Source organism: Miscanthus floridulus, chromosome 1 (assembly GCF_019320115.1).
Source record: "Miscanthus floridulus cultivar M001 chromosome 1, ASM1932011v1, whole genome shotgun sequence".
NCBI lineage: Eukaryota > Viridiplantae > Streptophyta > Magnoliopsida > Poales > Poaceae > Miscanthus > Miscanthus floridulus.
The window spans coordinates 200,931,874-200,956,158 of record NC_089580.1 but is presented as its reverse complement, the minus strand read 5'-3'; the positions used below and the strand labels follow the sequence as shown (position 1 = coordinate 200,956,158).

The 24,285-nt window shown below is 41.2% G+C and overlaps 3 protein-coding genes across 6 annotated transcripts; 2 read left to right on the top strand and 1 right to left on the bottom strand.

Annotated features, from left to right (window-relative positions):
- Positions 1-4,503: 4,503 nt before the first annotated feature.
- On the top strand, positions 4,504-8,011 carry LOC136450318 (uncharacterized). The gene is made up of 11 exons (XM_066450721.1): positions 4,504-4,887; positions 4,965-5,067; positions 5,542-5,555; positions 5,847-6,065; positions 6,161-6,232; positions 6,372-6,461; positions 6,566-6,604; positions 6,703-6,807; positions 7,074-7,239; positions 7,364-7,473; positions 7,575-8,011. The coding sequence occupies exons 1-11, from the start codon at positions 4,504-4,506 to the stop codon at positions 7,659-7,661; spliced, it is 1,389 nt and encodes a 462-aa protein (XP_066306818.1). The 3' UTR covers positions 7,662-8,011.
- On the bottom strand, positions 5,119-11,460 carry LOC136450329 (ALA-interacting subunit 1-like). 4 transcript variants are annotated; one of them, XR_010758312.1, is made up of 12 exons: positions 11,348-11,460; positions 10,694-10,745; positions 10,487-10,545; positions 10,318-10,392; positions 10,095-10,202; positions 9,907-9,977; positions 9,342-9,642; positions 8,927-9,216; positions 8,591-8,697; positions 7,501-7,651; positions 6,844-6,980; positions 5,119-5,616 (listed from the first exon to the last, which is right to left on the bottom strand). XR_010758312.1 is itself a non-coding variant. In XM_066450738.1 (10 exons), exons 2-9 carry the CDS (start codon positions 10,743-10,745, stop codon positions 8,637-8,639), a joined length of 1,017 nt encoding a protein of 338 aa, XP_066306835.1. In that variant the 5' UTR covers positions 11,348-11,460; the 3' UTR covers positions 5,122-5,616; positions 8,591-8,636. The 4 variants fall into 4 exon arrangements, 2 of the variants coding, with proteins under 2 accessions (XP_066306835.1, XP_066306825.1); XR_010758313.1 differs by lacking the exon at positions 7,501-7,651 and having other exon boundaries at positions 5,121-5,616; XM_066450738.1 differs by lacking the exons at positions 6,844-6,980; positions 7,501-7,651 and having other exon boundaries at positions 5,122-5,616.
- Positions 11,461-12,197: 737 nt separating this feature from the next.
- On the top strand, positions 12,198-13,450 carry LOC136470094 (uncharacterized). The gene is made up of 4 exons (XM_066468056.1): positions 12,198-12,466; positions 12,688-12,862; positions 12,975-13,286; positions 13,445-13,450. The coding sequence occupies exons 1-4, from the start codon at positions 12,198-12,200 to the stop codon at positions 13,448-13,450; spliced, it is 762 nt and encodes a 253-aa protein (XP_066324153.1).
- Positions 13,451-24,285: the final 10,835 nt, after the last annotated feature.

The window sequence follows — 24,285 nt, the reverse complement described above, 5'->3', positions numbered from 1 at the left end:
GTTCAGAATCAGAGCAGCATAATGAATTATTCTCAGGTAACTTCAGCCCCGCTTAGTCAACAGGTCTTATCTTTCTATGCGATTTGTAAACATCAGATCAGATGCCTCTGTGCAGCAACATGTCGTCGATTGCCTACTCTGAACAATTTGTGATGTGTTCTTCTATCATCATTTGAATATCTGAATCTAATGAACTCTGCCCACATTCGTGAGCAATCTTTGACTGTTGTCACTCCGTGTCTGTACTTTGCACAAGCAATAAAACTACAAAGTGTAGGGATGTATACTATGTGAATGGGATTTGGGAGATCCTTTGTTTTTACCGCTTTGCCGTTCATCAGTGCTTGCAGTTCCTTGCACCTCCCACTTCTGTATTTGACCATGATCTTCTCGCTTAGTCATTGTTTTGCTTTATTGAATTTGTCATAAGCTTCTTTCATGCATATTTTACTTGAGGCATTCGTTACCATCTTTTGCATTGTGAATTTCAATAAAGAAATACAATGCAGACAACCACAACCATACCGCTACCACAGATCCTAGATTCACAGTCACACGAGTCAGTCAGGTTATAGGCGCATGCAGCATCTGCGGGCTGCCTTCACAGGATACAAACATAGAATCTACAAATCACAATCAATCTTAAAACGAACCCAAACCGTATGGTAATATTTTGTCATTGTCATGACCATTGTTCCTAAAAGCATCTATGATTTTAGAAACTGTAACCATATCATATTGCCTATAATAAAGATTGCCATGGACATATCAGGCTACAGTTTACCTTTTCTACTGCACCGAACACATCTTCCTTTGATTTCACAACAGCATGCCTTTTATTCATACTTGCAGTATTTTTTTTTGAGGGAATATTCATACTTGCAATCCAGCAACTAAATGAAGACTGTCTCCTGCATTCATTCTTACACTGAAGGAATGAAGGTTCAATAGGCAAATCATCGTGTTGCTTTTGTTTTGCAGAAAGCCATTCAGCATGTCCAAAAGAACTATCCAGTATGTCTATGTCTATGGATTCAGACTTTGTTCCTTTTAAGTTAGATGGACTCTGTTTATCCGACCATTGAAAACACACTGCGTATATAGATTAACTACAAACCATGCTATCTTGGAATTTTCTGAAGCTATCACTGAATGATCTGTCTACCTGCAGGGACCATCCTATGGCAATTCTATTGTGACCACCTGTTGTGTGCTTTCCGTTCATTTCTATAATGGTAAAACCGACAGACAATGTCGTTCTCATGGGTGTACACAGCAAACCACCAGTAGCTGCGCGCGCGTACCGTCCTAGTATTACCTATTCAAGCAAAAAAGGTAAAAGCGCTAGCTAGGTGCTTAAATAAGATCTTTATGTGGTGGAGCACGACACCTACAAGGTTGGTGTTATCTTCGAGATCTTCCATATACTCGGTATTGCTCCCTTGTCTACTATATATACCATAAAAAACGAGAGTTAAAGTAAGTAACGAGCAAGATAAGAAGAAAATATTAGAAAAGGGAATAAATAATTGACTGATAGAGTACGTTTGTGGGGAAATGTTGATACTGCTTTTGATTTTTTTCTAATTGAAAATGAATTAGTTACCAATTTTTTTATTTTTTTAGAAAATACATATAAAGGAAAACCCACTTTTGAAACCATCTAAAGGGCTAAACTAATTTGTCCAGTTTTTTTTTTGGTATAATTTGTTTGGTTTTTATAGTTTAGTAGTCAAAGATATATTGTTTCTGAGTTCAATTACCAAAACCATACTCTAGTAATAGTTCAAAAAATGGGCTTTTATTTTATTTTATTTTATTTTATTTTATTTTATTTTATTTATCTCTTATTACTCCATGAACGTTGCCGCTTTTGTTCCATTCCTGATCTTGCCATGTATATACCACGCATTGGTAGAGAACTAGATTTTTCCAAGAAACGTTTCAGATCTAGATTGCCTGGAATTAGAATCTCGAAGAGTAAATGGGAAAGAAATTATGAGAATTCGGGTGATTCTAGCTTCTAACCAGAGAAACGATTCTTACCGTTTTTGAGATAAACGTTTCTCGCTGCCAAACACACCCTTACACTTTCCATATATAGCATCAATTTCAAACATGGACATTAATATTGTTGCATCCAATATCATTTGCAAGTTTCTGACCGTTATATACACTACTGCCATGGCCTCCACCATCAAGTCATCGACCGAATGAAAGGTGAAAGAATTGGCCGTGGACTCTTGAGAGTTAAGTTTGTGACTTGTGAATTTGTGATACCCACGTTTTCTCCACAAATTTTTGTACCCTTTTGTTTCTTTTGTTTTTTTATTTTCTGCACGCAAATGGATAAGTTCATACTTGATTATATAACAGTTTGGATATGGACAAGAACTTCGACATAAAATTGTTATGCTACTTTTTACAAAAAATGTTAATGTAATCCTACAAATTATATTATATGTATGGTTAAAGAATTGTGAGATACATTCAATAATACTACTCTCTGCGTGCGTGTTGGGTGTCTACGTTGTACTGTGTAAATCTAAAAAAAATAAAGACGTTTAAGGTTGAACGCCTTCTTTTATTGACGAGAGGGAGTGTTTTTTTCCCTTCGAATCGAGAGGGGGGGGGGGGGGTGTTGAGAATAACCACACATCTTATAAATTTGCACCTCAATCCTCTCCAACATACATAGATTAATCTAAATACGAGTATATCCAAACACGCCATTAACATCATACATAAGGGTGGCAATGTGTAAATCCCCATCGGGTATGGCCACCCCAGACCCATCATCGTCATAAAATTTTGGTACCGTCAAAATACCCATACCCGTTATGGGTGGGGAATTTTCCCCAGGCCCATACCCGGCTGGGTAAATTATACCCGTCGGATCACCCGTACCCACCAACAATTTATTCACGCACATGAAAATCAACAATTCAACAGCAACCACCACTAACCAGAACACATAAAATTAGACAAATAATAGCATTTAATAATATCTTTTGCAAATTAAGATTCATTCCCATTTAGTTTCTCCTCTACATTAGTCATGATTAATGTAGAAGTTACTGATTATAGACATGGTTTCGGGAACTTTCAAGTGGAGTATTGGACTCGTTGACTCCAGAATAAGTGATGCACTGCAACACTGAAGAAGAGTGTAGCCATCTTGCAAGTACCCTACCTCCTGTTGAAGTAGCATTGCTTGAATGGGCCATCAATCTCATGGCAGATGTGGTGGAAAATGAAAGCTACAACAAGATGAATGCTCGCAACATTGCTATGGTTTTTGTACCAAATATGACCAAGGTTACTGGCAAGCATATTTGTTTCTCTCTACCTGCATTACTTTTTAGAATCTGTAGCTTAACCACGGAGCATTGATCTCTTTCAGATGACCGGGTATTTTTCACCCATGGGTAAATGGTTACGGGGACTGCTGGAACATACCCATACCCGCGTACCCGATGGGTGAAGGGTTTGGTCCATTTACGTACCCATGGGTAGTGTGTTTAGTCCATATTTAGACCCTAATGGAGTAAATACCCGTCGGATATCGGGTCGCGGGTCCCCATTGCCATCTTTAATCATACATTTACATTATGTTTCTTTTTTTTCTTGAGGCGTACATTATTCAGGAAATGGAAGGAGCGAGCAAGGTCAAAAGCTAGAGGCTGAAAGCCGCAGCACTAAGGATGGCAACGGGGATGTACCTGTCGGGTATCGTCGGAACGTTCTCTTCCCCGCTACGGAGAATTCATCCCGTCCCCGTCTCCGTTAACTATCTCGGGTATAGATTCTTGCCCATCCCCGTACCCGTCGGGCATCGGTCGGGTAACAGATACCCGACGGGTACTGCATACCCGATAAACAAAGACACTTGGGGTCACAGCTTTGTAATCGGAGACGTTTCTTCTTCACCCGGGTATAAGTGTCGGAGTCTCGGAGATGCCAAGGAGAAGGAGCGATGTTGCGAGGAGGACAAACAAAGGTGGCAGAGAGACCGAACTGAGGAAGCGAGGGGCACGAGTGCTCGTAAGACAGGTGTGCTTGTGCTACTGGCGGAGATAGTGAGGAAAAATTGAACTAGGGTTCCTAGAACACACAAACTATATATATGATTGTTCAGATTTGGGCCAAAATACCTATGTTGAGCTTCTTTGGGCCTAATACTCGCATGACAGCTCAAATAGTCGGGTTCTCCAACAGGTAACAGGGACAGGTAAACAGGGAACGTTCTCGTGCCCGCAATACCCGTCGGGGATGGATTCTTGCCCATTTAGATGCCCGCGGGTAAAGATATGATTACATCCTCGTCCCCTAATGGATCACGTACCCGTCGAGTATCGGGTATCAGGGCCCGTTGCCATCTTTAAGCAGCACCGCGATGCGCCAGCACGCAGCGCATGCATTGCCTCGCCGATTCACTAATCCAGTCGATTCGCAGTCACAGGAATCCTACCAATTCCGCGCCGTGACAAGAAGACCTTCCCAATGTCTCTGTCACGGCCGAGTGCATGCTCACGGGCTCTTCTTCATATCACTCACTCCCTTTCCCTTCTCGTTCCATCAGGTGCCAAGCCATCACAGTTCTTCACGAGCTGGGAAGAGCTCGTGAGCCGCGCATTGAGGGCGATGACCGCTGCTCGTAGCCGCTGCTGCCTGCAGGCGGCGGTGCTGCTCTGGGCGGCGCTCTCGCCGTGGGCGCTCGCTTTAGAGGCCGCGACCGTGCCGGCAAAGCTCAAGGCCGCGCCGGCGCCTGTGGCCACCGGGCCGGTGTCCAGGGTGGAGGACGCCACGATGTTTCGGATATACTACGGCCAGAGCTTCAAGGTCATCAAGAACTCCGGCGACGGCAAGAGCTACCTTCTCATGCAGGTAAGTAATAAGCTATTGCGTCGCCTGATTCTTCGTCAGCCAATTTCCTGAGACGGAAGTGCTCACCGTACCTGCAGAACACGTCCAAGATGGCATCAAAGACGAAATATTGCACGGGTAGGATCAAGTCGTTCGTCATCCCCCTCGCCAACTTCTCCGTCGACACCACGTCTTCTCCAGGTACTTCCTCACCGTCTTCTGCATGCTCCCAACTTTGTACAGTAAGCACCTTGCTCACAGCAATGGAAAAATGGCGCAACTACTTGTCCAAACACCACCTTGAACACACATGCTGCAAAAATGGGGAACGTACAACTAGAACATATCAAGCTGCAGTAAGTTATCCAAAAAAGTGCTGCAATAATATGAACCTTTCGCTTTGCTGAAAAGCCAGGCTGAAAAGCTGATTTATTGTGAGAGGAAAACACTGTTTCTTCACTAAAAAAAAGTACGGCTGGTAAGCCAAGCGAACAGGGTAAGTTAAAATATAGTACTTATCAATACAAGAGAATCTTTCCTCAATTCAATAGATAATTCATGACAACTCCATTTTGTTGACAAGGGTGCCCAAGCACTTTTTGTCCTTTTCTTCCCCTCGTATGTACATACATCCGTAACTGATCGGAGTAATATTGTTTCCACCTTTGTCTGCAGTGTCATTCTTTGAGGTGAGCAATGCAGGACACAAACTGAAACTCTGCAGCGTAGTCCAATGAGCAATGGGTCTTTCTGCAAAGGGGGAAAAAACTCAGACAAATGTCTAAATATTAAATTCCTCATCCACTCCGAACTTCAAGCTAAGAAAATTGTAGTTGGCTGTTACTAATATCTAGTACGCATACACAATGAAACAAGAGCAGCAAAGGAAACAGAAAAGCCGAGGCACACTAGCAGACGTCAACACTTTAAGCTTATGACGTTTATTATTGAGCTCATAACTACATTTGACATATATGCAGCTGCTTGGAGTGCTAGAAAACTTGAAAGGAATAACATCAAACCAAGTTGCTTCTCAGTGTGTGCTCCAATCATATACAAGTGGAAATGCCCAGCTTGTGAATAGAACTGATGCACAGACACTCTCGCAGTTTACTGCACATTTCATAAGCGATACAGATGAAGATAGAGGTTGCAACTTCGCAGCATATGTACCCTTAGAAGAGGATACACCATTGCAGGTAAAGCAATAAAAGAAACCTGAGTTCAATCTGGAACTTGTCTAGTTATGGACAACCTGAAACTTATATACTATCTATTCAATGGTTCTCTCCAGAGGGCTGAGTGGATCAAGTACTTGGGAACTTTCACAAACTCTGAAGGCAGGGCTAACGCTGTCTATGATGCAGTTAAGACCACTAAATGTATCTTTATTTGAATTCATATATGAATAAGTAATAATAAAGTATGGTTTTATGGCATTGGACAGTGCCATTAAGCCACACTTAGCAAACTATTTGTCTCATTTCTCCAGTACGTCATTGCAGATAAAGACAAACTACCTGTGCTTAAGCAAAGCAGCTGCAAACCTTAGCACAAGATTCAAGCCTATAGTAGCGTGGATTGAATTCACACAGGTATGCAACTGCAAACCGGTAAAATTGTAACTTTCTCATCCAAAGTAACTTTTAGAATAACCCATGCTTAGTAATCATTAAGCATTCTCCATCTACTGTTGTAGGGAATGTGGACATTTGTTAAAGAAAGTTACACCTTACAGGTAAGGTCTCGCTTTCTATTGAAGACTCCTTAAAGAGTAGTACTCAAATAAACAAAAAAAAGTGGACCACTGATGTTCATGTTTGGTTTCATGAACAGTATGTCACAGATGCAGGAGCAGAAATTGTTGATGCAACTATTACAAATAAGAGATTTAATAGTTCAGATCCAGAGGATATGGACAACTTCCATGCTATTCTTTGTGTGAGTATCAACCATTCAGAATCTAATATTACAAACCTGTAATGCTAATAGTTGCCGAGCTCACTGTTGCATGTGATGTACAAAAGACCCATTCTCTTTTGGTCAGAAAAGGGATTGACCCTGACACAATTAACATTTATAACTTGACTGGTTGTATATCAAATAAAAAATTCCTGCAAAACCCCAAATGCTCTATTATTTGACACATTTTTCAGTGACTCCGCACTCAGTAGCAGTTAACTAAGCTTGGTTCACGAATATTCCAGACAGTGGACGTGGTCATTGATCAGACATATGCTTTGGAGCCTGCAGAGTACAAATTATCCACTTTTTTGGAGAACATTAATGTTAGCCACGACTCCTGCTATAGTTTTGTATCAAACCGCAGCATATGGAGATTTGACAAAAGGATAGGAGTTTCTGGGACACTTGGTAATGGAAGCAATCCTACTGCTAAAACTCCAGTATCATATCTTTTACCTATGTACTGATCTAATGGATTTTTCCATCTCAAAGAAATGGTGTCATAGACATTTACTCTTTTTTCCCCTTTAAGATTGGTACGATGGAGCTATCTCACAGCCTCAGTTGGGTCTTGGAGATCTCATAGAAGTTTTCTTCCCAACAGGGAACTACACAACAATTTACTTCAGGAATCTTGCAAAGGCATGAGCTGTGTTCTCTTTACGCTACCTTTTCCTTTCATTTAATTAATTCATGACGTCTCCAGAACAAGGTTGTTGATAAGTGGAACTATAATTACACAGGAAGAAGGGGTCACAGAGATTGGCCCTGAAATGTGCGCTAGGAGCATATCCACAGCCATGGAGCCTATAATCCTGCCCTGCGAATGATGAACCCAGATGAACACAACGAGTTGTCAAGCTACTGTACTAGCAAACAGTGGCAACTAGTTGATGGAAGCATTTAGGTTACTGACAGACTGATCTGGACAGAAGCATTTGCAAAGATTAGATTACACAATCGAGAAAGATATATTGAGCTTTCTTTCAAATATATTGAGCAGCAACAACTAGTTGGTCTGTTGATCATTTAATAAGTGATTACAAACCAAGCCCGCTGTATCCATGTTGAAGGAATTTGAAACTCAAACAATTGTTTTCAATATGATATCTGCCTGTAATTTGTATTTTCTTGACTGATATGTCCTAAAAATTTATAAAATGGGATACTAAGTTACTAAGCTGCTTGCACAGCTCAACTCATGATTAGTCACAAGTACTTAGGTTACAAGTATAAAACGCTGATAAACAAAGTTGAACTGGAACTCATAAGACATCATATCATCAAAAATAACATAAGCCACTTGGACTCGGATGCTACTATCTTTGTGTCATACAAATAGGGGAACTATAAAATAAGAAGTGGAATAAGAATAGGACGTAAATAATTGTATTTTATTCAAGTTACAAATTTTTTTTTGAACATGCAGGAGAGCTGCTTATTTTTATATTAAAGAGAAGAAAAACCTGTCCCTTACAAGCAACCACTCTGACTCACCTAGGCAAAGCAGAGGGGTTGCTGCACAGTACATGACAAAACACAATCACCTGGGAAATAGAAATAAAAAATAACAACCCGACCAAACAACTGATCAAACCAGCCCACTCTGACCTAGGTCTAGTCCTTGAAGCTTATGGAGTCAAGGTGTTATAGCAAATATCACGTTGCCAGGTAAAATTAGTACAAATATATTTTCCATCATGCACCATATTATGGCTCTGGAGTCAATAGCACACCCATGCAAGTGCAATATACTTACCATTAGAGTGCTCGTCTATTTCTACTAAAGAGAAGGTTCCAATGTATTAGTTTGGATAGTCCAGGGTACACCTATTCCATGACAAGAATGAGGGGTCTCCAAGAGTCCTGAAAAGAATTAAGTGTGATTTTCTCACTGTGAATATTGGAACTGACAGCTTGTTCAATTAAAAAAACAGAAGTTAGAACAGAATATAGCATGTTCAAGAGATGCAAACACATATGTTGCTGGCCTCCTAGTATTTGCGTCTCAACATTCACAGAACTAAGAACAGTTTTAACTTAATCTAATATAATAGAAAATGCATCTGCATCTGAGAGAAACAATACACTATACCTTGGCTTAATCATGTAGAGAACTACAAAAAACAGTGCAAGGAAAAGGCAAAAACCACCAACAGTCAGATATGCGACACCAATAAAATTATTTTTGCCTCCAATCCAAGATGTAGTTGAAAGGACCAGTGCTTTTGACCCTCCAAAACTGTATGTGTTATAGTTGTTCTGTATAACCACTGTGAGTTGATCATTTTCCATAATATCTGTCTCAATTCTTCCATAGAGCTTTCTGAAAGTTGAGAGGGCAGCAGTTCTCATCCAAACAATGAGATTTTCGTGCTCACTTAACTAAACAATTGACAGATAAAGATGGAAAGACAATAATTTAAATTAGATCAAAACTAGAAGAAAATAGATGAAATGGAGATGGTGGAAATATTAACTGTTGAAGACACAGAAACTCTCTCACATACCGGTATGCTCTCATTTAGCTTAGCACCACCTATAAGATTTCCGTTCTGAAAGTTTCTGGGATAAACATCACTGCCAAATTTTTTGTTCTTGTCACTCTGCCAAGCTATATCCTTTTTATTCACTTCAATAGCTTTCTTGTTGACCGAAATTGTATATGTATCATTGAACAAACTCCAAGCAACGAGGCCACATGGAACGATTGGAGCACCATCAGCACCATAAACTTCAGGCTCACAATCTTTTGTCAAGTGTACAGCATCTTTATACCGCAATTGTTTATCACTGCGACTTTTCACGTACCTTGGAAAAGATCAAAAGAATGCAAAAAAAAGAAGGTTTGAATGTCAGCATAATTAATTCCTACTGACCTGACATCATCAAAGTCAATTAATAGTAGTTCAATGTCCGGTGGCTCCCTTCTAATGCAGTAGACATAACAAAATCATTATGGTATTTAATTCAACGATATCATGGTTCAATATGCCTGTTAATGCAGTACTAGATGCAAAAAGAACTGGAAGCAATTACATTTTTTTGGATAGAACATTTGGTTCAAGAATGTACCGTCGATGGTTTTGATAGAAGTCACCGATCTGGTAATATATTTGAATTGGGCTCTTCATATGCTTCGGCACCTAGATGACATACACCAACCAATTAGTTCACTACAAATTCTTCTGGATAAAAATATGAAGGATTGTATCTTAAGAGCACAAGCAATAAATAAGGGCAACTTTTGCTGGCATACTCACAGTTAGAGTTCTTGTGCATGATTTGTCCGTCTTAGTGTCCTGAATGAACCCAACTTTATCAGCCAAGGGCACACAACTTGTATCATATCTATGTACCAGCTCCACAATCTACATTGCAGTCAAGTGACAGACTAAATAAATGCAGCAGATAATAGAAAAACAAATGGAAAGTGTAGTACGAACATATTTTTTTAAAACATAGTACAAACATATTTTGATATACCTCTTGTGACGCAGAAAGCGATGCCAGACCAATTGGGACAAATAGGATGCCAACCAGTAAGAAGGTAGAAATGACCTGTGCTCATGAAAGGTACTCATAAGTCTAACTGATAATATAGCAAACATTCATCTGAAACAAAACAATAGTGGTGAGAGGGCAAGCTAATTACAATTGATGGAGTTAGCAGTGGTTTGCATGCTGGAAGCTCCTGCTGCGTAAACTTAGAATCTGCACATAGGAAGGGGCCGAGTCTTATGTACAGATTATGTTGCACTCACCATTTTATACAGATAATATTAAACCCTGAAATATCCTCGGATAACACAGCATACATTTGCAAGACAAACGAAATAAAAAAGGGGGCAGGGGCAAATACATTTGGGCTTATTGGATTTCTTTGAGTCGTCCTGCATTTCCAATGGATCCATCTGCACTAGCAACAAAGTTGGGGCAGAGTTAGCAAATTCACTGCAAGAAGCAGACAAAATTAACCAACTAGAAATGATTGGAATTCCGGGAGTCGAGAAACTAAGAATTGTCAAAAGGCAACCACAAAAACTTGAAGTCGTGTTAGTTGACTAGAGGGGTTATTTCGGGACCCACCGGGTCCTAAACAGTTGAGAAAAAAAGATAATTAATGATAGAGAAAGACCGCGCTCATGACTGCTTTCGCGCCGCTTTACCTTTGTTGTCCCTGTCTATCTATTCTATAAGCCACGATTATGCGACGATACTGACATCGACAACCCTACCAATTAGGATCACGGGCTTGTACAGCGGTCGCATGAACATGAAGATCACGACGTCTCAACCTAATCGCGCACGAGGAACGGAATTCCATGGCCACATGCGTCCGGAACCCCCAAGGAGACAGCAGAATCGCGATTAATCACGTCCCTATAATGAGATCAAACACGACGAGACGTTTGGCGCAATCATGGGGGCATGCAAGGACGACTAGGGGGCGGAATCAGATGAACCGCTCGCGGGTTCGGAGCGGCGAGGTGGGTTGGGTCATCGGGGGGCTTACCGGGGAGGCCTTCGATTGTCCGGACAGGGGAAGCAGGAGGAGGATGAGGAGGAGAGGTCCGGGGGGAAATGGTGGTGGAGAGCAGAGAGAGCGACGGCGAGAGACCCCGACGAAACGTCGTGAGGACGAAGAGAGAGAGAGAGAGGGGAGTGGTCGCGTGGCATCCGATGAGATGCGTGGGCCAGGCCCAGCTCTGGGGATTGGCCAAATGGGCTATTTTTTCGCAGATTGGGCTGCCTTCAAATCATGGCCCACTAAAGAGTAAAGCCGCAGACGAGAAGAGGCCCAATGGGTTGCAGTATTGCAGGAGGAGTTAGCATTCAGCCTGTGCACTCAAAAAAAAAAAAAAAAGCAAATGCAGAGAACGAAGGTCTCCTCGGATTCTGCTCCCACCATTAAACTCTCCAAATTCCCAACGCGTCCGCGTCGCTTCATTATCTCTGTCACCGATGCGCCAGTTCTTCCGGTCATTGATTAACACTACTATAGTCAAGTATCTAGGTCTTGTTTAGATGCCATCTAAATTCTAAGTTTTTTCACTCTCTCCGTTATATCAATTTTTAGCCGTTTGTATGGAGTATTAAATATAGGTAAAAAAATAACTAATTACGCAGTTTAGTTGGAAATCACGAGATGAATTTTTTGAGCCTAGTTGGTCCACGATCGGATAATATTTGCCAAATAAGACGAAAGTGGTACTATTCATCGGGTTAAAAAAAAAAATACAAAGTGAACAAGGACCTAGTATATATACAGAGAGAGACATCCCCAGGCTGCACAACGTCGGTCGTCTCGTCTTGCAGCAGTAGGTGTTGGATTTGCAAAGCTTCCCCGGCGAGGGAGTGAAGCCATGGCCAACGGCGGCATCAAAATCAAGGTCGCCGTGGACAAGGCGCGGAACCGCGTCCTATTCGCCGATGCTTGCTCCGCCTTTGTCGAAGTGCTGCTCAGCTTCCTGACGCTGCCACTCTCCGCCGTGCGGCTCGTCGCGGGCCCATCGTCGCCCGGCTGCCTCTCGACGCTCTGCCAGGGCGTGAGCTGCCTCAGTGAAAGCAAGCTGCTGAGGTTCGACGCGTGCCACGACATGCTTCTCCATCCTCGGTATGATGATGAGTTCAGGTTGGTTATCTCATCCCCGCTGTCTCTGTTGCGTTCTAGTATATCCAAACTGGCCCTGACGTATCTAATTCGATAAAAAAAAGTCGTATTTGGTGCCCCACGCACAGGAAATATGCGTGCAACTGGTACCTTACTATCGTCAGGAGTGAGCCGAGTCTACAGGGGCACGGCTCGGACTGCAGGTGTGGGCAAGTCATGGCCTGAGTGGCGCATGTGTTCAGCCGAAAAGAAGGCGCGGGGAAGTTCGTCAACGGAAACCTGCGGTTTGTGATCAGTGACGACTTAGTGATCAAGACAGCATCCACTGCCAATACACTCTTGCTGCTTCAGAGAATCGATTCTGGCACGATTGACCACAGATTTGAGCGGATTGAAGTGTGTATAGGCTGGACGGAGGTAAGCAAGTATTTTGACCGGGCAGAGTAAGTTGTAAAGCACTGACTAAATGGCATTGTTTTGATTAATTGTAATCTGGACTTCTGTCAAATCGGTTGTATCTATGTTGAAGGCCTCTTTTTCATCGAAGACTGTATTCACTGATACCTTCCTATCCAAGAAAACTGAAGTTCGCACGACAGTAAAGTTGGACATTCCTCCAAATTATATTCAGCATCCGACCGATGAAGAAACTGATGCTTCACCACAGTTTAGCATCAAGGTGTTCTACGACAGGCACGAAAAGAAAGTCATGTACGCTGAATGCAAGCATGAGTTTGTGGACCTGCTCCTCAGTTTCTTGGTTTACCCAGTGGCTTGTGTGACCAAGAACCTTGCAGGAACTTCTCATCTCGGATGCAGTTTGGACAATCTCTACGGCAGTGTTATTGATCTAGACGCGAATAGCGCGCTAGGAGGTGCCGGTGCCTACTATACTAGAGAGACGTTGCTTGACCCCAGCATGAACCCTTTTAGTCACTCTGGTTCTGATGTCACAAGGTGGTTCTGCCTATGCCGTGTTCCCTCTTGCGGCTGCCGCAGGCATGAGAACTGCACTTGCCTGCAGTTTGTCAAGGACGCAACATACATTGTAGATGACGATTTACTTATCTACCAGGCTTCAGCAATGGTGGTTATGAAGCACTGGTGTAATAACGGAAAAGATAGGTTGTTGGAGATGGACATTGAAATCAGTAAGCAAGAGGTAAGCTGCTTTCTTTATATCCTTTCAGTTACTATACCATTCGTGGAGGGCTCACTTTGCTGTTACCGTCGATGTATATCTCGCAGGCTGTCGATCTGCTGAGAGCAGCCTTGACTTCCAAGACGGCTCGGACGGACGTTTTCAAGAGCAAGCTGGAGGATAAGTGCAAACTTTCGCCGAGGCCCCAGCAAAACCATTTTCAGATCTTTGTGAAGCTGCACACGGGTAAGACTATAACACTGGATGTTGAGAATGGTGACACCATTGCCACTGTGAAGCACAAGCTCGATGAGAAAGCAGGACTACAACTTCCAGCGGGCTATCCATATCAGTTGGTATACGGGAACAGGCTTCCGGACTCGAGCACGATTGCGGATTGCAACATTGGCAAGGGATCCACCATCCATTTTGCAGTTTACATGGGTGGTGGAAATTGATTTGATGCAAAATTTCATGTTCTGGATTTATCTCCATGTATAAGCTGTAGGCTTGGTACTTGTTGGACTTTGCACTTTATCCTTATTTTTCTCAATATTTTGTTCTGCCTTCTGCCAGCTGATTTCGCTTTTGTTTAAAGCCTGATTTCGTTTATATGTCATTAGTTTTGTCCTAAGTCAAACCATTAATCTAAAAAAAATCAGTATGTGTTAATTACAACATAAGATATATATGTTTTAGATTCACTATGAAAATATTTTCATAATATCACTACTATAGAACAGACTTTAGAACGATGTCCCAATTTGTCATTAGCCTCGGCATTTTTTTTTTCCTCCGGGACTAAAGGTCCTTGCCCAACGGTCGTCCGCGGGGCAGGGATTTTTAGTCCCGGCTGATATTACCAACCGGGACTAAAGGTTAATACCAGCCGGGACTAAAGCTTTTAGTCCCGGTTTGGGTGATGCCACGGGAATAAAAATTAATCTTTAGTCCCGGTTTGGCTCCCTAACCGAGACTAATTATCCCGGTGTATAATCCAGCTCATTTCTTCCTTCCCGAGCCCGAGCCATTCCATTCAAACTCACTGCCTCTGTTCTTCAGTTTGCTGTTGTTCTTGCTCTCTCCCCCCTCTATTAATGTTGCTCTTCGATTTTGGAGGTAACAAACTTAATCCTCTTATGTTTTATCAGTGGCTTATCTCATTTTGCGATGTAGATGCATGTGTAACTTTATATGTTGGACTTTATTATGATTTTATATGTCATTTTTAGCTCAAAATCACATAATGATTTGCATATATGTTTGGATAAACAAAAGTTAAATTAGTTCATCAAAATCACGCCTCGCTCGTCCTCACTGGAGCACGCGCCATCCTCGTCCCCGGCGGCTTACGTGATCTTAGAATTAATTTTTTCATAAAATGAAAAACTTAGAAAATAGTTAGAAAATTGTAGAAAATCCGTACTAGTTGAACTTGCGGACCGTGTTCAGCTTGGCGAGCATGTTCTCTGCCGAGCGGTAACGGACGTCAAGGAGGAGCTTTGATTCTACGAGGGAGAGCGGCAACGGTCGTGGAAGACCGTGTTCCCTTTCTCGTAGAATCGGAGCTCTTCATTGGCCAAGTACGGTGCCGTCCGGTGGAGAAATGCTCGCCGAGATGATCACGTAAGCAAAGTCAACTAGTACGGATGGTTATTTATTGAAACATGTTTTTGAGCAATAATTTGATGGATATTTGATAACTTCAGACCTACAAATGTCATCTACAAAATGTTACTATCCTCGGCAACCTAAACGCCAGCGAGCTCGCCGATATCGAGTAGGTCACTTAAAATTATTTTTTCCATAAAATGAACTACTTAGAAATCATGCCTTTTATTTTTTAGAATTAAATTTTCTATGAAATGAAAAACTTAGAAAATAGTTAGAAAATTATAGAAAATCCGTACTAGTTGAACTTGCGGACCGTGTTCATCTCAACGAGCATGTTCTCTACCGAGCGGTAACAGACGTCAAGGAGGAGCTTTGATTCTACGAGGGAGAGCGTCAACGATCGTGGAAGACCGTGTTGCCTTCCTCGTAGAATCGGAGCTCTTCTTTGGCCAAGTACGGTGTCGTCCGGTGGAGAAATGCTCGCCGAGATGATCACATAAGCAAGGTCAACTAGTACGGATGGTTATTTATTGAAACATGTTTTTGAGCTATGTGATTTCTATGTCATTTTTAGCTCAAAATCACATGATGATTTACAATAGTAAAATCACTTGATAGTTTGGTATTTTACTATTATATATAGTACATATTTCATGGTTTAGTTAGATAAATAAATAATTTTAGTTTTGTTTAAATATATCATTTTAGAAAATGTGAAATTTACACTAGTTTGCAAAAATAAGTATAGAAAGTAGATGACAACTGGTACCGGATCCTCGACCTCTCGTTTGGTTGCGAAACGACTGAGGCCAGAACTCCCTCTCATTATCTACGGCAAGTGTAAGCAGAAGATTGTGATGGAGTACCGAGTCAAGAGACAGGGACCCAACAAGGGTCGTGTTTTCTACAAGTGCCCGGATCGCGATGTGAGTTTCTTACGCATTTGATTATTATGACTAATTGACCTGCTTTTCTTGAATATTTTTGACTAAATATTTTTTTGCTTTAATTTCAGTGGGAGGGCAATGGATGTGATGGTTGGTACTGGGAGGAAGATTATGCTACATACGTGCAGAATTCGGGTGCGCTTGAGGTAGCGACTGCTGCTGATGAGGCAGTGAGCCAGCAGGAGAAGCTTATTGATATTCAACACAAGAATAATTTATCTGTTTTAGTTGCGTATGATCATGAAATAATTATGTTACTGAAGTGCATTGTAGTTTTAGTTTGTTTAGTGATAGTTGGGATTGCTTACGTTGTAGCTAGGCTTAGTTAATTAATCAACCATATGTGTCATCTATGTTGTGTAATAAAATACTTAATTATGTTCAAGGTTTTTATAATTTGTCGTGTAATGCAGATTATGTCACGCCATTGGATGTACAATGCCGATCGCCGCTCCCAAGACTTTATTGAGGGCGTGCACTATTTCTTAGGTGTGGCTGAGGCAAATAAGCGGGATTGTTTCATGTGCTGTCCATGTGCCATATATAAGAATTTAAAGAAATATTCAAGCTCAATGAGTCTTCATTCACATTTACTTAAGTCAGGTTTCATATCAAACTATATATGTTGGACTAAGCATGGAGAAAACGGGGTCATGATGGAAGAAGGTGAAGGAGAAGATTTAGACATTGATGACATTATTGCTCAGTATGGTGCCTTTGATGATACTACAATGGGGAGAGATGAAGAAGAGGTAGCGATAGAAGATGATCTCGGTGATACTCTTGGCGATGTCATTCATGATGCACAACAAGAATGCGAAAGTGAAAAAGAGAAAGTTAAGTTCGAGCGCATGCTTGAGGATCATAGGAAGTTGCTATATCCGACGACCGAAGAGGAGCAAAAAAAGCTAGGTACAACACTGGAATTGCTATAGTGGAAGGCAAAGAATGGTGTATCTGACAAGGCATTTAGAAATTTATTGAACCTTATAAAGAAGATGCTTCCGAAGCCAAATAAATTGCCCACCACTACGTACGAAGCAAAAAAGGTTGTCTGCCATTTGGGATTAAAAATCCAGAAGATGCATGCATGTCCTAATGATTGCATCCTCTACCATGGTAATGAATACAAGAATTTGGATGAATGTCCGGTATGTAAAGTAGCGCGGTATAAGATCAGGCGCGATGATCCTAGTGACGTCGAGGGTGAACAACGTCCTAGAAAGAAAATCCCTACCAAGATTATATGGTATGCTCCTATAATACTACGCTTAAAATGTTTGTTTAGAAATAAAGACCATGCAAAGTTGTTGCGGTGGCATAAAGAAGACCGTAAGGTAGACAATATGCTGAGACACCCAACTGATGGGTTCCAGTGGAGAGCGATAGACAGGGAATTTCCAAAGTTTGCAAATGAGGCTAGAAACTTAGGGTTCGTCTTAAGTACAGATGGTATGAATCCTTTTGGGGAGCAGAGCACTAGTCATAGCACTTGGCCAGTTACTCTATGTATCTACAACCTTCCTCCATGGTTATGCATGAAGCGGAAGTTCATTATGATGTCAATCCTCATCCAAGGTCTGAGGCAACCTGGCAACGACATTGATGTCTATCTGAAGCCATTAGTTGAAGAACTTCTAGTTTTATGGAACAAACCAGGTGTATGTGTCTGGGATGAGTACAAACAAGAACACTTTGACCTATGAGCAATGTTGTTTGTAACAATCAATGATTGGCCTGCTTTAAGTAATCTTTCAGGTTAGACAAACAAAGGATATAATGCATGCACACATTGTTTTGATGACCTTGACAGTATATATTTGAAAAGATGTCAAAAGATCGTGTACCTTGGCCATCGTCGATTCCTTCCTTTGAATCACCAAGTAAGAAAGAAAGGTAAGCATTTTAAAAGTAAGCCAGACCACCGGAAGAAGCCTCATAACCAAACCGGGGAAGATGTACTCGCAATGGTCAAGGATGTGAAAGTAGTATTTGGAAAGAGACAAGGCAGCGAATCTGTTTCTAAAGATGCTAAGGGACACGCACCCATATAGAAGAAGAAGTCCATCTTTTGGGAGCTACCCTATTGGTAAGTCCTAGAGGTCCGCAACGCAATCGACGTGATGCACCTAACAAAGAATCTTTGTGTGAACCTGTTAGGATTCATGGGTGTGTACGGAAAGCCAAAAGATTCACTTGAAGCACGCCAGGACTTGTAGGGTATGAAAGAACGAGACAACCTTCATCTAGAGAAGACAGATGATGGACGTCATTACTTAAGTCCTGCTAGCTACACGCTTAGCAAAGAAGAGAGGGACAGCATGTTCGAATGTCTAAGCAGCATCAAGGTCCCATCGGGATTCTCCTCCAATATAAAGGGTATAATAAATGTGCTAGAGAAGAAATTCCTAAACTTAAAGTCCCACGACTGCCACGTGCTTATGACGCAATTGCTTCTAGTTGCTTTAAGAGGAATTCTACCTCCACATGTACGTCTAGCCACCGTGAAACTATGTGCATTCCTCAATGCAATTTCTCAGAAGGCAATCAATCCAGTGGAACTAGCTACTCTACAGAATAATGTGGTTCAATGTCTTGTCAGCTTTGAGTTGGTGTTCCCTCCATCCTTCTTTAATATCATGACACACCTCCTAGTTCATTTGGTGAAGGAGATTAGTATTCTTGGACTTATGTTCTTACATAACATGTTCCCCTTCGAGAGGTTTATGGGAGTCTTAAAGAAATATGTGAAAGTCCGTTCTAAGCCTGAAGGAAGCATCGCCCAGGGCTATGGAACAGAGGAGGTCATTAAGTTCTGTGTTGACTTTATTCCTGACCTTGCCCCGATTGGCGTTCCCGAATCGCGACACGAGGGGAGACTCAGTGGTAAAGGAACTTTAGGGAAGAAAACATATATTGGTATGGAAGACGATTATTTCAATAAAGCACACTACACAGTTCTTCAGAACTCATCATTGTTGCATCCGTACATCGAGATATATAAGGAGTTCTTACGATCCAAGTTTCTAGGAAAGACTGAAGCTTAGATTAGGCGTCAGCACATGGAAAGTTTTAGTGATTGATTGCGAAAAGAATGTCAAGGCGGTGATAATATTGATGAGTAACTGTATTTGTTGGCTAGGCAACCATCATGGCGTATCCTCACGTACAAAGGGTATGAGATAAATGGGAATATATTTTACACGGTTGTCCAAGATAAAAGGAGCACCAATCAAAATAGTGGTGTTCGTATAGATGGCACAGATCCAAATGGGAATATACAAACATATTATGGCCGCATAGAAGATATGTGGGAACTAGACTACGCACCTAATTTTAAAGTCCCTTTGTTCCGGTGCCAATGGGTGAAGCTGACCAGAGGAGGGGTAACAGTCGATAAAAAGTATGGAATGACAACAGTGGACCTCAACAATATTGGGTACAAAGACGAACCATTCGTCCTTACTACCGATGTGAGTTAGATGTTCTATGTGAAAGACATGTCTACAAAATCAAAGAGAGGAAAAAATGAAGACATCAACTCAATGATCAATGAGCCAAAGCGCCATATAGTTATTTCTGGGAAAATAAATTTAGTGAAAATTGAAGACAAGTCAGACATGTCAGAAGATTATGAAAGAAATGTCTGAATTCCACCCTTCATAGTGAAGACAGATCCAAGCATCATGTTAAATGATGAAGACACTCCATGGTTACGACAAGATCATAACCAAGGGTCATACGTTAAGAAAAAATTCACTGTTGTGCCCGCATGATACAACGATACACTGTTGTGACATAGTTTTAGAAAGTCTATATGAGATTCAAGAATTTATGACTAGTGTTTGATAAAACTTTCTTAAATGGGAAAATGAGCTATGTAACAATTGTAGATCTTGCTGAGATGATCAAACTTGATATTCAGAGATTTTTCATCTGAGGTCATTTAATGTCTCATTTGAGCAAGTTTGACCAAGTCAAATTTGGTCAAATGAAAAAACAACACTTTGACTCTAGTATTATGAACTTTAAATGACTTTAAATTGAAAAGTTTTGAATACCAAGTTTGTTAAAATTATTAAGATCTACAATTATTGTTTGGTCAACTTTCCATTTGAGATAGTTTGGACAGTTCAAATTTGTGATTTTTAAATTTCGACGCCTACAAACTAGTTTTCGGAATCCTAGATTGTCTCAAATTGAAAAGTTTTGAATACCAAGTTTGTTCAGATCTTCAAGATCTACAATCCTTATATAGGCCATTTTTTCATTTGAGAAAGTTTGAATAAAATGTAGTTCAAATTTCACAAGTGTGTGACATAGTTTTAGAAAGTCTATATGAGATTCAAGAATTTATGACTAGTGTTTGATAAAACTTTCTCAAATGGAAAAATGAGCTATGTAACAATTGTAGATCTTGCTGAGATGATCAAACTTGGTATTCAGAGATTTTTCATCTGAGGTCATTTAGTGTCTCATTTGAGCAGCTCATCAAGATCTACAATCCTTAATGAAAAACAACACTTTGGCGGGAGCAAAAATTTCAGGCCTTTAGTCCTGGCTCAGATCAGGAACCGAGACTAAAGGGTGGGCGGAATTGCCCGCCCAAAAATACCTTTAGTCCCAGCTGGTAACACCAACCGAGACTAAAGATCCTTTAGTCCCGGCTGGTAAGCCGAACCGGGACTAAAGGTCCAACGGTTCATCTTCTACTTTTCGATCTACAACGTCGATCTCGTCGTCTCTGCCGCGCCCGCGCCGCCGTCGTCGTCGAGCCCCACCCAGCGGCCGTCGAGTCTCCACCGTACGTCGTCCTCGCGTGGCTCTGCTCGACCCCGTGGCTAGCCAGCACGCCCAGCCGCCATGCATGGCCATCCATAGCCTGTTTTAGATAGTTTTTTAGATACTTTTTAGATAGTTTTTTTAGATAGTTTTTAGGTAGTGTTTGATATATATGTTAGATTAAAATGTATTAAAATTTAATTAGTAGTTTATTCTTAGTTTTTAGATAGTTGTTGATATATGTTAATTAGATTTAAATGTATTAAAATTTAATTAGTACTTTATTTAGATTGTTTTTTTAGATAGTTTTTATTATAGTTTTTGATATATTTAGTAATTATTATTCTATCTCTCTCTCTATATGTGTTAGATTTAATTTTGATTTAGTAATTCTATGTATATATGTTAGGTTTAATTAGATTTAGTAATTAATTCTATCTAGAGATTCTATATGTATACATATATGTGTACTTAATTATTTCTATGTGTATATATACATGTACTTAATTATTTTCATATGTTGAGAGAGAGAGAAAATTGTATCTAGAGAGACATTCTATGTGTTATCACATGCATATCTAGAGATATATACATATGCACTTATTCTATGTGTTGAGAGAGAGAGAGAAAATTGTACTTATGTTATGTGCCATAGTAATTCTATCTATGTGTTATCTTGAAGATACAAATGGCTGCTCCGGATGATAACTTGAATGATGACATAATGGCGAATATTATCAACGCTGGCACCAATGTGGATGTAGATGACACGAGTCAGTACTTTGCTGATTATGAGGATATCCTGAATATGCCGGTGGTTGAAGATCAACAAATTATCGTGCAAGAAAATACTAGCGAGGTATATTTGATTATCTATCATCTCTTATAGATGCATGCGTACATATATTTGTTGTTAATTGTTGTGTTTCTACTCATGTAGCCAGTCTCTGGATCTACATCAACCACCGGCAAGAGTAGGAAAGTCTGAGGGCCAAAAAAGCCATTAGAGGGCCGTTTCATAATATCAGAATTCGACACCGACACCGGCAAACCATTGGGACCACATGCTCAGACATATATCAATCAATGTGGGTTCATTGTAAGGGATAGGATCCCAGTTAGTGCTCATGAATGGAAGCAGAAGATATCTGCTCCTAATGTTAGTTTTGTATCTGATCGTGACAAGAACCTAGCTTGGAGAGATATCACTCAGCATTTCACATTACAAGCAGATGATGCTTTGAAGGAGCTAGTGAGGGATTGGACAATGAAGAAGATGGCAACATTGTTCCAGAGTTGGAAGAAGACATTATATAAAAAGTTTATCTTGAAGAATGAAACGCCGAATTTCAATGCTAAGGCGTTTGTCAAGTTGGAGTCCCATTGGGATGACTTCGTATAATACAAGACATCTCAAGAGAGTGAGGAACGTGTGATGAGGAATTAGCATAATGCTCGACAGAAGCAATATCATCATTGCATGGGATCAGGTGGTTATAGGAGTGCTATTCCCAAGTGACAGAACCTAGAAGCAGAGATTACTGCCAAGGGAATCATACCTGAAACAATAGAGAAGAACTAGCCTCAACGCGCGAAGAATTGATTCTACGCTCATGGGGGAAGCCTAGACCCAGACACTGGCAAGCTAATTTTCGGCCAAGCAACACAGAAACTAGCTCGTGCTAGGGAAGAAGCTGATAGTGGTGTTTTCAAGCTCAACAGAGAAAAGGATGAATTGACATATGCCCTAGAAAATCCCAAACATGATGGTCGAACAAGAGGCTATAGGGCAGTTCCATGGCTACAAGCATTCCCAGCAGACAGGGATACCTACAGAAGTCACCAGAGAAAGAAGGATGAGAAGGCAGACCGAATCTGTGTATTGGAGCAATTTGTTAATGAGTCACGACAAGCATTGCTTGAATCACGTGAACGAGAAAAATCTCTTGAGGCAAGAATGCAGGAGGAGATCAAAAGGCAAGTGCAGCTAGCAATGAGTTAAATATAATCGCAATCAACGCCAGGAGTCACCATTAGCCCCGTTGGTCAGATGAAAAGCAGTTGTGCTTCCACAGAGCTGCCAGTTATTCAAGGTGACGCTGGGTTGTGCTTCCCTGTTGATGACATTACCGAGCCTCTAACAATATATGAGCTGCATATTTCAGATGGTAATAATGCATCAATCATGGTGGCTCTCGGGGTTGTATCTCTAATAGACCGAACGAAGACACCAAGAATCTATGGGTCAGTTATTCAACCTGGATATGCTAGCGTCTCGGTCGATAGAGTGCTCAAAGGTTACAGCAATGTTCCTCTTGATATTGAAGGCGGTGATGGGGAGAAGACACTAGGAGAAGCAGAGAAGACATTTATTCAATGGTGCAAACGCTTCATCATCATTCCTGGGGCGCCACCGCTTCCCCTACCTCACCCTAGGTACGAATGAAAGTGAATGAAATATTATTTTTCCATTAATTTTATATTGGCTTCAAAAATAATTGACCCACAACTTATTTTTGTAGCAGGATCTCCCCCTAGCCTAACACAATCATTTATTCCCCATCTCATCACAGCGTCGTGGGAGGTGAGACGACTTCATTCCCACGGCGATCTCCAACTCCTACACCGGCCCTATCACCTCCACAACGATCTCCAACTCCTACACCAGCCCCACCGCCTCCACAACGATCTCCAATGCCTCTACGCCGGACTCCAACACCGGCCTCATCGCCTCCACGCCGGTCTCCAACACCGCCCCACCCCATCCACAGCGACGCACTACAAAGACGTCTAAGGTCCCGGCGGCAAAGAAGACCCAAAAAAAAGTTATTTCTCAAGAAATACCTCATAAAAAGATGGATGAGCAAATAGCAGCTGAAGAAGACAAAAAAGTGAAAGATTTTTTTTATAGATATCCAAAAGCAGAGACAAGCGAAGCTTAAGGAGAAGTCGTACTTTTATATACCATGAGATCAGCTGAGGCAGAAGGTCGAAGCTCACAAGAAAAAGATGCTTGAAGTTCGTAAGCCTTCGCCACTATCAGACTATGACCGCTCCCTCGTGAAGTCACATGATGCACATAAGAAAAGGAAAAGAGCATCAGGGAAGGATGTCCCACAGCTCGGACAACAGAAGCAACCAATGCAAAATCTTGTTGTTGCTAATGAATATGGTTCCAACATAGAAGTCTATCGACCAGACAACTCTGGAGAAGTGTCGGTTCAAGACCTTAATGCCTTTTTTAACAAACTGGTTTAACATTGGATCAAGTGATGGGCAAAGCTCTAATCCAGAACCTGGAAGTTGATACCTGGAAGACTTATAAATTTGGCAAAAGTCTGTACAACCCTGTGGCT

Bases quoted from the DNA above. Each gene is read 5' to 3' on its own strand.
- LOC136450318 (XM_066450721.1), top strand. From the start codon at position 4,504: ATGTCTCTGTCACGGCCGAGTGCATGCTCACGGGCTCTTCTTCATATC. The intron at 4,888-4,964 runs GTAAGTAATAAG...CCGTACCTGCAG, and splicing joins AGAGCTACCTTCTCATGCAG to AACACGTCCAAGATGGCATC. The intron at 6,808-7,073 runs GTGAGTATCAAC...CGAATATTCCAG, and splicing joins ACTTCCATGCTATTCTTTGT to ACAGTGGACGTGGTCATTGA.
- LOC136450329 (XM_066450738.1), bottom strand. From the start codon at position 10,745: ATGGATCCATTGGAAATGCAGGACGACTCAAAGAAATCCAATAAGCCC. The intron at 10,203-10,317 runs GTATATCAAAAT...ACTGCAATGTAG, and splicing joins CGCTTTCTGCGTCACAAGAG to ATTGTGGAGCTGGTACATAG. The intron at 9,643-9,906 runs GTACATTCTTGA...ATCTTTTCCAAG, and splicing joins TTCTATCAAAACCATCGACG to GTACGTGAAAAGTCGCAGTG.
- LOC136470094 (XM_066468056.1), top strand. From the start codon at position 12,198: ATGGCCAACGGCGGCATCAAAATCAAGGTCGCCGTGGACAAGGCGCGG. The intron at 12,467-12,687 runs GTTGGTTATCTC...GCATGTGTTCAG, and splicing joins CGGTATGATGATGAGTTCAG to CCGAAAAGAAGGCGCGGGGA. The intron at 12,863-12,974 runs GTAAGCAAGTAT...TCTATGTTGAAG, and splicing joins TGTGTATAGGCTGGACGGAG to GCCTCTTTTTCATCGAAGAC.